This window comes from Stenella coeruleoalba, assembly GCF_951394435.1.
Source record: "Stenella coeruleoalba genome assembly, chromosome: 12".
NCBI lineage: Eukaryota > Metazoa > Chordata > Mammalia > Artiodactyla > Delphinidae > Stenella > Stenella coeruleoalba.
Genome location: NC_137158.1, coordinates 80,366,801 through 80,380,401, shown reverse-complemented (window position 1 = coordinate 80,380,401; position 13,601 = coordinate 80,366,801). Strand labels below are relative to the sequence as shown.

General features: G+C 40.1%; 1 protein-coding gene across 7 annotated transcripts in view; it reads right to left on the bottom strand.

The window, feature by feature from the left end:
* Positions 1-13,601, bottom strand: part of ARID1B (AT-rich interaction domain 1B) — a 412,486-nt gene that overhangs the window by 83,860 nt on the left and 315,025 nt on the right. For all 7 annotated transcript variants that reach the window (XM_079939553.1, XM_079939554.1, XM_079939557.1 and 4 more), the window contains one exon: positions 9,251-9,340. In XM_079939553.1, the coding sequence (XP_079795679.1) occupies positions 9,251-9,340 (90 nt within the window). The remainder of the gene's footprint in view (positions 1-9,250; positions 9,341-13,601) is intronic.

The window sequence follows — 13,601 nt, the reverse complement described above, 5'->3', positions numbered from 1 at the left end:
CGGAAGGCATTTTAACGTGGACCTGAGCCTCCAGCTGTATATCCTCTCCCTCTTGGTGCAAGACAACAAACTCTGCAACGTCATCACTGGAGACCTTGAATCCTGTTAGAAAAAGCAACGTCAAGCACAAGGCCCAAATCATGGCTCATGCCACCCATGAAAGAGAGCACAGCCCAGGAAGAGCCACCGTGCTCAGGCTACTGCAGGAGAGCAATCGGGCGCAGTACCAACTACACACAAATGCGATTCCTTCGTCAGAGGTGCCTCTTCGGCTGGCAGAGCTCCAGCGCCGTCAGGACACCCACAAAACACCCAGGGTTCCATAAGCCACCGAAGAGCCAGGCGCGCTTTGCCTTTGGCACGTGGACAATTTATTGTCATGTTGGCATCTGTTAAAAATTCACAGAATAACTGCCTTGTTTCTTCAAGGCAGTTCAATAAAAGCTGCTTCTCCACATGTGTGAAATAATGGTCACACGCTGTACCACCTTAGCAGGGAGCCTCCGACTATAAACACAGAGTGATTTCTCATCACAAATAGGTGTCAGATTCCCATTTGGAGAGAAAAATAGATTTTAAAGAATATTCTTGTTACATTTTAATATCTTCGGTGTTTATTTGCCTGCCTGCTTCTCTTCGCAACATGAACTGCTCTGAGGAAGACAGAAACTAATGACCCATTCAAGGCTGTAACCCGGGCCCCCCAGTGTTCTCCCAGCTGTGCTCTCAGGTTAACTGGCAGAATCGCTCCCTCTTCCTTCCCTGCCACTACAGCGCCCTATATTCGGAGGCACAGGCGACAGCATCTAAGTTCTCCCCATCCACGCCCACAAAGCCCTCTCGGCTGCTGACATCATCCATCATCAGGAAAATGAGAGTCAGGGGAGGGACCAGACTAATTACCCAGATGGTAGATGGGGGCAAAATACCCGGCCTTCCCTTGTACAATTCTTTGGAGTTTTAGCTGCAAAAGTCCGCTTCAGGGCTGAGGGCAAAGCCAACTGTGTGTGTCACTATGTGCTGGAAGAAGCAGAGAAACCACCTTTAAGGCTTTCGACTCAGGTCTCACCTGAGTCATCTGTGCCTGACGCTTACGCTTATTACCAATATTTGCACAGTGCTTTGCAATACATAACTTTTGGATACGAGGTTGCATTTGATCCATACAACATATCCACAGGATGCTCTGATCCCCATTTTACAAATGAGGAAGCAGAGATTTAATTAACCGTCCAAGGTCACAAAACCCGTTAGCGATAAGTCTGCACCTAAACGCAAATTTTTTGGTTCCAAACTGCCTAAAGATTAAGATGAGGAAAAGAATGTACTGTAAGAGGCACTGGAGCTCTGACACTGAACAAGGCCACACGGTACTCACAGAGCTCTCGCTGGGAGAGAACTCCACTGGTAACCCCAGCAAGGAGTCCTGAGTACCGCCTGCCTGGGTGGGACGGTGCCCGGCCTGTGGGGCAGGCCTTTGTTCTTTGTCCTCTCAGTAAACGCGGACTGGACTCAGGGACCTAACAGGTGCCAGGCTGTTCGGAGGACATGAAGGGTGAGTAAAGATGGGCAAGGGATGGGGTGGGGTGGGGGTTGAGGAGTGGGTGGGTGGCAAAAGGGTCGGAGAGGAGCTTACATGAAGATCCCAGAAGGGACTCAGTGTAGCCAGAGACTGTGAGGCAGTGGTGTGATGGGAGCGAGACCAGAAAGGGAGGCTGAAAGGGATGAGAAGGGGCCTAGTAACCAAGTGCATCAGTAAAGCCTTTCTCCGAAGGCAACGGCAAGCTCTTCAAGGCTTTTATGAAGGGAATGACATGATCTCACCAGTCTTCTGGAAAGATCATTCTGGATGCAGCATGGAAGTGGAATGGACGGGAGCAAAGCTGAGACAGGAAGAGTGGTTGGGAGGTGCTGATGATGCCTCGGTGGCCTGGGCAGGGGTCGTGACAGTGAAAGCCAAGAAAGGGGGACCTGTGAGAAACAACCCAGGGGTGGAGGTCGCAGAATGGGATGACTAGTGTAGGGCAGATGGGAGAGAAAAAGACATCAAGGATGCCTTCTAGCTTTCTGGCTTGAGAAACGAGGCAGACAGCAGTCTTTCACTGAGGTCACAGACCCAAAAAGCACAGGAGAAAACATGTTTTTAGAAATAAGTGCACGCAATGCCGAATTTACCTAAGATCCAGATATTCTCAAATACTTTCACTGAAGAATAATGAGCCAATTACAAATGAGTGTTAACTATTAAAAGCAAGCTTTAACTGGCAATTAAAAAAATTACTGCACATACAAAAGTAACAAAACTTTGCTTCTTTTAAAATATTCTAAAATTGAGACTGATGATTCTTCAATGAATATAAATCGACCTTTATTGTATGTGATACTTGTTTTCTGAGCTCTTTGGTGAACAGATCTCTGGATAGTAGACTTAATAGGAATTCAACACTAACCCTAATACAATTCCTAGACTGTTATTCCCTTCATTACTGACTAGTTCGGCTTGGTCCACAATCCAGCCCAGAGGTAGAGTTCTGGGGCTGAAGAAATTAGAAACAGCTTTGTAGATATTCTCTCTTGTATAGTACCTCCCATTTGAGTTTATTTTCATCTGTCACTGATTATAAAAAAGGATCCTCAATTAAGAGCAGAGGCTAAATTAATTGCATCTGGGGGTGGGGGCAGACTATCATTAATGCCTTAACACGTTGATCTACTATGTTTACTCGACAATGCTTGAGGAAAGACATCTGTTTTCTCTTTGACAATACCCTTGTCCTGAAAGGCAGCATCTTTTTGTATTTAGTATGCTCATGATATAAATGACAAGAACACTTTTATATGCAAGAACAATTAGAAAGGTAGATTAGGAGATCGTTTTCGGACAACCAGTATACCTACCCTGTGAAACATCTCAGCATCTGCAGACTGACTGTCATACTTAAAACTGAGAATCTCATAGAAAGAGCAACAAAATAATTTCTGTAGTTTGCAGAAACAGAAAAAAAAAAATCCTACTTCCAAGTCCTGAACAATTATCTCGGTGGTCTCCTTCATTTCTATACTTACTGGCTAATCTGTTCTCAACAACTGAGTTAGGTCAATTAAGATGATCAAAAATAATTTTTAAAATTTCAAAACTGGTTTTTGGTATAGATATCACTAGGAAATAAGCTAGTAGCATTAACATTTTTCCCCAAAGTTTTACTTATTTCCATCTAAATATTCCTGGGTTATAAAGAGCATGGCTGGCCCCTGGACAATTCACTTAGTGCAAGGCTCCAGCTGCGAGCACCCCAGCTCAGACTGACATCGGGTCTGTATGGTTGTAGAAATATGCCTGGGAAGAATGGAAGACAGAAGTGGTAGCTTTAATCTGGTGCAAGAGAGAGAAACACTCTACGCTCCAGCAAATGACCTATAATGGGAAAACTGAAAGGAGACATATCAATATGGTAAGCTTTCTTCATTTCAGAACGAGAAATATTTTGTTCTTTGGTTGTTCTGTGCTCTGAAAAGATTTGACACTTCTGAATGGCTGTGAAGGCTGAATTACTTTCTGTTGTCCAGCTCAATCTTTGCTGAACATCTATTATATAGGAGGTGCTGCTGTAGACACAGGGATGCAGAACATAAACGAGCTTCAGTTCTGGCCCTAAGAGTTCAGTCTAAGCTACAGTAAGACGCTGGATTTATTTTAAGAGATCTCTTTCTTGCCCTTGGCATTAAAAAGTAAGAGAGAGACTTGCCCTCAGCAAATAGAATGTACCTAGAAATTTAATAAGGAATATTCTATTCAGATGCTGAAAGAAGCTAACATACCTCATTAAAGAGGGAACAAAATTATGCCAAGGCAGTTAACATTTGGGATTAATAACGGAATAAAAATATATAAGAATAATGAAGACATATTCTATTCAATCAATCTACATAGAATATGTAAGTTTGAAACCTTATACTTTTGAAGTACACAGATTCTGATTCACCTTCTCATGGTAGCACACAAAAAGAACATCTAAATGCCTGAGCTCACCCCATCTGCTACACACTTTTTCTGGATAATGGCACTGTTTGTATTTATCAAACTGGAGCTACTGATAAATATCACTGTGAATATCAGATTCCAAAGATGAGGATTCTGTGATTCACTTGACGTACAGCTGTCAAGGACTAAGTTTGGCTGGATTAAATACTTGAGATATGTGAAACGGCAAAATTTTGTTATTTTTTTCCTTGTCCTGCAACTATAGAGTAAATACACAACTTGTCTAGCTTGTCTAATTTGGGCACCACTGATACAGTAACAGTTGATTCTCAATTAGCTACAGGAAGCCTGTATACTTTGACTGCTACTCTGTTTAAACAGTTGAGAGGAAGAAAAGGCTGTCATGTGGCTGGACAAGAATAAAGGTTGGGGGTTGGGGAACTCAGTAATTCTGGAAGATTTCACCCAGGATGCCCTCCGTACAGATCTGACGGTCACGGAATGGTGCCAAAGAAGTACCTCCAGTGATAGAATACATTTTCTAGCACATCACGGTCCGGTAGCAGCATCAGTTCTGCTTGCAATCCATGTCCAAAAGGGAAAGTTCTTAGCGGTTCTGCTTTCAGCATATCTCAAGGACTAATTAAATCCTCATTACTACCTTCTAATTATTCAAATACTATGGGATTACACTAAGGAAGTCCCTGCTGGCGCACTAGATGAAAAGGGTTAAATAACCTATGTTGATTTTGAGAATCCAGATCTAGTTCAGACCTTCAGAAAACCACTAGCATTAAAATGAATATTTAACTAGACACCACTGTGAAAATTAAAAGGGAATTCAATTAAAAGCTTTTCAAAACATTAATTCTGAACCTCTCTACATCTGTCCAAATAAATAAGCCTTCTTGAAACATTTTCACCTAATTGCTAATCCAATAAACTAGAAGGGCATTTGCTAGTTTCATGAAGCTTAACATTTTACAGGGGTTAAAAATGTGATCATTTTGATGTTAATAATAATTATGCTTATTTACCTACTCAGACAATCATTCCACACTCCCTCCAAGTCCTCTTGGAAAACAGGACAACCCACTAATAAGCCATTTCCTATTGCTCTTTTCAAATTTTAAGATATATATGCTAAAGAATAAGAAGGATAAAGCTAATCTAAACATGTTAGCTACAATTTTCTTGTAAAACGTATTTCAGTATTTTAGGGTTATCCTAACTGTTCCTCCATTGCCTTAGTTCATATAATTCACAGTACTGTATTTGATTTTCTGCGTGAGATGCTTTAATAGCAATTCTGTATGTTGTTACATGAGGTCTACAGAGAAAAGATGTGGTTTAAAATAAAAACCAATGGCAAATGTGTTACAGAACACTAAACTGACGTTTTAAAAAAAAAGCAAGCCAAAACTTATATCAGTAATGAAGAAGTTAAAACCAAAGAATCTGAACTAATTTTCTTTATTCAGTTAGTAAGAAGCACCACATAATACGCAAACAGGAGAGAACTAAATCAAGTTTTATAGTGGAAAGTACATGAAACGTAGTGACAATACTACAGAAGAATAAAGCGGCCAGTAAACATCCCAAGTGTCTCCCTCCCTTTTGTAACTTATGAAGGGCATATCCACGTATACCTTCATAGATGGAGAAGAGAAAACTACAGGAATTCAGTTATTTTCACCTACGTACAATGTGGGGAAATGAATTTGTGACTGATGTCCTTTGACACACTCGACACCAGAACCACCAGGTGAAGAGGGTATTGAGCTGAAGAGGGGGGTGGGCACTGCAGGGCCTGGGATCTGGACAGGGCACGGACTCTGCGCTCAACTTCGGGGAGACGGCATGGCCTTGCTGTTGTCAGTGCTCTTCAGACCCCAGGACAGCCTCCGATTCGCAAACTTCTCCTAAACAGGGTATGTAGTTTATTAATAAATGTTCTTCCTGAATGGGGATACAAAGACCAAACACAAAGGAATGACAGCAGAGCAAGAGATCAGCTTCTTGGGCCTGCAGGAACCTAGCTCCAGGGCAGTTTGTTAGCACTGCTGTCCCCCACGAGGACTTTGGAGACGACCCAGAAAACTGCACCTCCAAAGGAAAGTAGGCTGCATCTCCTGTTCTGTGCAGCTGTCTCTGGGCAAGTGTGTTTCTAGATTCTCTGCCATTAAAGAAAATCTATCTCCTGTGGGTACATTAAAGAAAATGTGTATAATTGTGGAATCTTACTCTCTTATAATCTTACTTGTTAAAACAAAGTAAGTGTAAAAGGAAGTGTTTAACTTGGTTATTTTAGCACTCAGCAGTACAGAAGCTATGTTCTTATCTTGTCTATCAAGGTCCATGGTTTCTGAGAAAGAATACATTTTTTAAAATAAGATGCTAACTCACCAATGTATCTTTTTTCCTCTCTGCTTCTTTCATTACTTCCTTAAATAAGGGGAGGGGGCAGATATACAAACTGTAAAGGTATAAATGAAGTTCAATTACTTTTCAATACATGGGAATCAACACTGGGGAATTTTCTAGCAACGGTTTTCTTAGATTTATTTTGCACTATATATACTGTTGGTACATACCAAATGATGGTAAAACGAGGAAAAGGTTTTCATTATCGTATCAAATCATTAAAATGTGTCATTTGCCATTAAAATATCTGATCAAGTGCATTAGGCAGGAACTAACGTTTCTTCCTAGATTTTAACAAATAACAAAGCCATTTTTTAAAAAAGTACTTGCTACCCAATTTTAGAGGAAATTTAACTCACGCATGGCAAAGTACCATCGAACAGTCATTTTTAAATAAGTTTTCCTTCTCAGGGGTTGTCCAACCAACAAAAGGCGCACAAGGGATGCACATGGTGCCGGCAGCACAGTCTCAGGGGAAGTTTGAGGAATACGTTCATAAAAATCAATTCAGATTTCGCAAATCATAAAACTCATTTTTGCTATTTGAAGGAAATGGTCATTATATTAGCCAGATTGTTATGTATCCACTATAGTTACCAAAAACGCACTATACATAAGAGGGGGGGAAAAACCCCAAACATATCAACATAGTGGTTTCCATACAGTGACACCAGAGGAACATCCTCAATTTTGCCTTGCAAATGTATGAAGTTAAAACTTTGATTTAACTACATTTCTTGTCATCTCGTCCTTCATATTTGGTTTTCTACATTTTAAAATTCCTGAAACATTTATCAGGAGGAAGGGGTTGGAAAGACACTGGAGGATGTGGAGGGGGGGGGTTCTCTTTTTTAGTTCTTAGCAGTAAAGGTTAGAACTGTAGGGCTTCCAAATAAGGTATCTCTTATCTTTTGATCCTTGCAAAATTAGCAGAATTCTCGCAGTAGGAATGATGTTTCAGGGATATGGTGAAGATTAAATAACAAAAATCTTCATTTTAGCCCTGGGTCTGGCCTGAGTGGGCTTTCAGTGTAGGATAATTTCTTTTATCCTTTTTTCTTCACTTCCTTGACCGAGCCACACAAGGTAGGTACAACCCACGGCCAAGAAAAGGAGTTTGGGGAGAATTCCCCCTGGCTTGGCGTTAGTGCTCTCTCCATGAACGTCTGTAATGTCTTCTAGACAACCAGAGCCATATGAGGAGTTAACACAGAACAAGCAATTGATAGAGAGGACGTGAGATGCAAGACTGATTTACAGGAGGCCACAGTGGAAAGTTCAGAGAAACAAATACACACATCACACAACTATGAAAACATATTATAGCATCGTTATAAGGCAAGGGCTGCCCAAGTGCGGTCCTCAGGTCAGCAGCGTCAGCAACACCTGGGAACTTGTCAGGAGTGCAGACTGTGAGCCTCCACACCTCAGACCTACTGAATCAGACACCTGCGGGTGTGACCTAGCAATCTAGTGTGACAAGTTCTCCAGATGATTCTTGTGCACCCTAAGGTTTAAAAACCATGAACGACTCCATTATTAAGACATATTGTAGTATTTTGATAAGGGAATTAAAGTATTAATTATACATTATAATAAAAAAGTTAAATATGTAAAGGTATTAGAAATTGAAATTTCATTTTATTCTTACTAAACATTCATTTTAACGTGAATGATAGATAGATAAGGCTAATTCATCTTTTCACTGGTATTACTTTCTAAATAACACATTGCTGAGTTTTTAATATGTAAAATAACTGAAACTTTATACTTATAATTCTAATTAGAAACAAATCATCGTCTTTACAATCCATACAGTAATAATTATAAACACTGGGGGTCAGGAGCCTTTAAGTATCGGCTACCAAGCCAGCAGTTTCTGTCTTCTGGGCGGGTGTGAAAGAGGAAGGGGAGTGAAGGAAAGTGGCGTCTCCATGGGGTGGGGCAGATGAGCCTTGACCCACAGGCAGTGGGAAGCAATTTGGCAAAGCACTAGACGGTGCAGCAGGCTTATAAGGCCCAATCTACGCTAATCTGGATTAAAATCACCACCTCCACCATCAACAAAAGTAGCTTTACTTCTGAAGGGGAGAGAGAAGAGAGAAGCAAACAAAGGGAGGCCTAAGGCTTCAATCAAGGCAATAACACGGGGGTCAGCATGCAGAACTGAGTGAAAGGTCAGAGAGTTTGCAGATGTGGGACAACCTGATTGTCCAAGGGCTTCAGGAATAGCTCACATTCTTTTCTCTGGCTCTGGCACTAACCTGCTTCTGAGGATGGGAAGGTCACACAGAACCTCTGCGGTCCTCATATTCTTTATTCATAAATTGAGGTGAACAGACTCTATAATCTTTCAGGTCAGCTCCAGTTCTAAGATCCTATAATTCTACAGTACAAGGTCTTACTCTGTGTTTAAAATTTTACTGTTAAGTATCATGGGACAAGTAACTGATCCAACCCGCTAAACAGACACACATACTCAACAATACTTTTTTACCTCTTCAGGACCAATATCCCAATTGAATCATTAATAGTCATTTTTACACAGCTAGATCAAATATCAGACTATAGTCACGTATGAAGTATACTTCATGGTTCTATGTGGACATATATATTCTTTGGGTCTTGAACTGCACTTTGGTAAAACCATCCCATCTGCAAGAAAGCATCCTTCTTTTCAGTATTTATTGGTACATGTAGGTTCTTATTTATTACTTTCATCTGATAAGGAAACATAATATCCTTTGAAAAATTATTTATAAGGAGGTGCATAGGTAAGCAAATTCATATAAGCCTTATATACTCAAAACGCAAAGGTATGTAAGATATGAATCGAAGACCAACCTCTTTCCTGTGGCATTGGTGACTGGCTCAAGGCAGGATGAGAACTGGATTCTGACTGGCTCCCAGGTGGCTGAGGAGGCATCTGACTGCCTGTAAAACACAGGAGGGGAAGTGGGGATAGAGAACCCTCTGCATTAACGTTGCAATTGTGCAAAACCAAGACACGGTTAAATTTAATCTTCATGTTCACAAAAGTATGGCTTCACAAAGAGAATTATATAGCTCGAAGAGTGATATTTTTACACATTTTTGGTAAAACAATGAGGAAACAGGCATAAACATATTTATCGAATTACCTCCTGAAAAGTTCAGTTTCTTACTGTATGAGTCCCCAAATTCACAGACAAATCAATCTGTAGCTGAAATCTCCTGACACACACTTCGACAATGCATTTAACAAAATCCAAGATTGATGAATTAAACTCATCCTCCTGAGTTTAGACTAGTCTCTAAGTGGGAAGGCATGAATAGTGGCCAACAATTTTTCATTGGTAATATTTATTCAATATAGTAATATCAAGCAACTTCTAAAAAATCTTTATAAGTCAGAGATTTAACAAAAACGTAGAGGAAAATCTCAATTAAAAAACACACTACTATAAAATATAGTGTACATTATCACTAAAGAAGAAATATTATTCTGTATCTCTTTTGATCTTTATTGCCAATAAAGCAATATTTACCATCTATTTGATTTCCATTTATTTAATTTTTGCTGTTTGTCTTTTCAAATTATAATGTAAGCTCCTCGAGCCAGGAATCATGCCTTTTACTCCTTTAATCCCTCCATTAGCATAACAAATATTTAATAAATCTTTGTTATTGAATGGTCCTTAATCTGAGAATATGAATTAAAGCAAAAGATATTTACTATCTTATTAATTAAAGAGAGACAGTGAATCATGTGAAGGCTAGAGACAGGATTTTGAAATTTAAGAATCATCAGAGCCACCTGACAATCTCAACTCACTTTCTGCCTCAGAAGTTTAGATACATTTCTGAGACTAAAAGTATTATAGAATAAAAACGGCAGTTGAATTTAGCATAATCCTCAAAGCACTGTTTAACCATTCATTTACTCTTGGACACCTGTAGTAAATTAGTATTAGTACCAAATAAATAACTATAAAGTAAAAAACACCTACATTCTGGGTGACAGCTTGAAGGGTAAACACTGCCATCAACATGGCTACAGATACACAAAGCATATGAGGACCATGCTATTTTTACCTTCTAACCTCCCCCTTTGCTAAAATAGATTGGAAAGACAGAAATACACACACACACAAACACAGACACACACACATATACATACATATCCATATATACCTGCATATATATACATCCCTACATAGCCCTCTGGTACGGTAGTCTGTGATCATGCTAGATCAGGTGAACTGCTCTGACACCATAGGACCCACTTCTTGCATAGTTCTGTATATTGCTAAGAGGAATCACAGTTATTGAGTAGAGAGGGAAATTAATGTACTGAAGATTACCACCAATTCACCTCAGCAAAGGTCGTGATGCAGAGCCTGGTGTTTTACACAAAAAACAACCCCTTCTTGTGTTTTTACCTGATGGCGTATCTATTAGGCCAGGCAGCCTGAGTACAGACCAGGAAGAGAATGGTCTCTGAGGACCACCCCTCATTAACTGACTCTAATAACAGCTGTATCTGTGACAGCCAGAGAGGCAGGAAGATGATTTTCTATCTAGATAATAGGTATAAAGAGTTGTTAAAATACAACTATAAAAAATTCTCAAACTGTTTTTGGGAGTTTAGTTTCTCACTTTTAGAAGATAATGTAAAACTTATGAATGTACTTGAATGCTGCTGGGTACAACTGCCACTTTCATTCTCAGATAAAGTGAAAATCAAGAGCTGAATTTATAGACACTGGAAAATGTGCTGTGAAACCAGCAGGAGTTAGAGCCACAACTAGATGATAAAAGACCTAGACAGACAGCAAAGAATTTGTTTACCCGTTCAGCATTTACTCTTGGACAGCTGTAATAAATTAGTATTAGTACCAAATAATTAAATATAAAGTAAAAAACACTTACATTTTGGGTGAAAACAACTTCAAGGGTAAACACTGCCATCAGCTTGGCTACAGATAACAAAAGTTGCTGTGTGTCCACTCAGGGTCATGTGGTTCCTATGAAATACCCTAAGGCCCCCAAGCTCCAGTCCATTTAGAAACTTAAAGCACTCTGCAGCCAAATACTGACTTTCTAAAATGTCACTGGGGAATCAGCTGCAATAAGACAGTAAGCGCTTACATTATAATGATTGTTTCTGCATGACAGACTGGATTCATAGACTCATGACAGTAAAAACAAACAGTAATTCTACGTTAATACTGGACACCACTACTTACACTATGCACGCCCCAGGCACTGCTCTTATATACAATATTTCAAGTAAAAATAAAAAAGGCTGTAAGAACTCTCATGAATTCATAAAATACTTCCATATCCAAGCAGCACTACTGGTTGTCTGGTGCAATTCTAAGAGAGATATCTCTAAAGCAATGAGCTATCTACTCATTTACTAAATCCACCCTTTAAAGAAACAAACAAGAGCCTTTTCATGGTAAAGCCAGACTTGCCCAAACTGTTTAAAATTCTCCATTTGCTTCCAACCCCTATCTTTCCATCAGTAGCTGCATAGTTACTAAGAAATAACTTCATCCACCATTAGCACAGGTATAAGCACCGTCACAGCAGATGATGAATCAGAAAGCATGTCTGAGAAACATAATATAGAATACTCATTTCTGTCCACTGTCCATATAAAGAAGAAAATTTAGAGCCCTTTGAACCAACTGAATTGACTGAACACCTCCAAAACCATGGATTTTTATGATACATGTTTGACGTAAGTAAAACCTCTTGGTAATTATTTTAAAAGAGAATGTTGCCATATATAGTAAATAAACCAAATTCACAAGAAGGCTTAACATTAAAACTGAGTTTTTAAAGAAAGCCCCGGGCTTCCCTGGTGGCGCAGTGGTTGAGAGTCCACCTGCCAATGCAGGGGACAGGGGTTCGTGCCCCAATCCGGGAAGATCCCACATGCCGCGGAGCGGCTGGGCCTGTGAGCCACGGCCGCTGAGCCTGCGCGTCCGGAGCCTGTGCTCCGCAACGGGAGAGGCCACAACAGCGAGAGGCCCGCGTACCGCAAAAAATAAAAAAATAAAGAAAGCCCCATTTTCCCCTTAGTCTGTGTCTATAACGATGTAAGCACAATGGGGGGAAAAAACTGGAAAACAACTATCCTGTGAGATAGAATAAATTCCACCACTTCACACTGATGTATTCATTCTTCAGTGACTATGTACACAATATTGTCCTAAATTTTGGTGCAACAAACTAAGAAATGAAACATCAATAAGTCACCTGAATTTCTACTTTTGCTGACTTAATACTGTAAGCACAAGTCTATACTATAATTTTTTACAAAAAAGCTCTATGTTTAATGAATTTTAGACTCAGAGAAAAGTTATAAAGCTATACAAGGAGCTGCCTTATATTCCTTAATCCACCTCCCCTGTGTTCATATCTTATAGAACCTTTATATAATTATCAAGAGGAACAAGATGGTACAAGATTATTAATTAAAGATATTTGAGGGCTTCCCTGGTGGCGCAGTGGTTGAGAGTCCGCCTGCCGATGCAGCGGACACGGGTTCGTGCCCCGGTCCGGGAAGATCCCACATGCCGCGGAGCGGCTGGGCCCGTAAGCCATGGCCGCTGAGCCTGCGCGTCCGGAGCCTGTGATCCGTCCGCAACGGGAGAGGCCACAACAGTGAGAGTCCCGCGTACCGCAAAAAAAAAAAAAAAAAAAAAAAGATACTTGAATTTCACCAATTTTTCCACTTAACGTCTCTTTTTCCATTCTAGGGTCTCATATCGCATTTAGTTGTTATTTCTCCCTAGTCTCCTTCAGTCTAATCAGTCTTTCCTTATATTTTATGACCTTGATGCTTCTGAAGAGTACTGACCAGTCATTTTGTAGAATGTTCTTCAATTTGGCTTAGTCTGTTATTGTGTCATGATTGAAACTAGGTAGCGCACTTTGGTACCACGAAAGTGTCACGCCCTTCCCAGTTCATTCTACCAAGGGGTTCATGACATTGATGTTTCATTGTGGTAACCTTTACCTTGATTACTAGGCAGAGCTGTTGTCCACCAAGCTCCAATAAAAAGTTACTATTCTGCCCTTGGTAATTGATAAGTATCTTAGGAGGTATTTGAGACTATGCAAATCCTGTGTCTCCTCAAACCTGCATCCACTAATTTTAGCATCCATTAGAGAATCTTGTCTGCAACATTTATTACGGTGG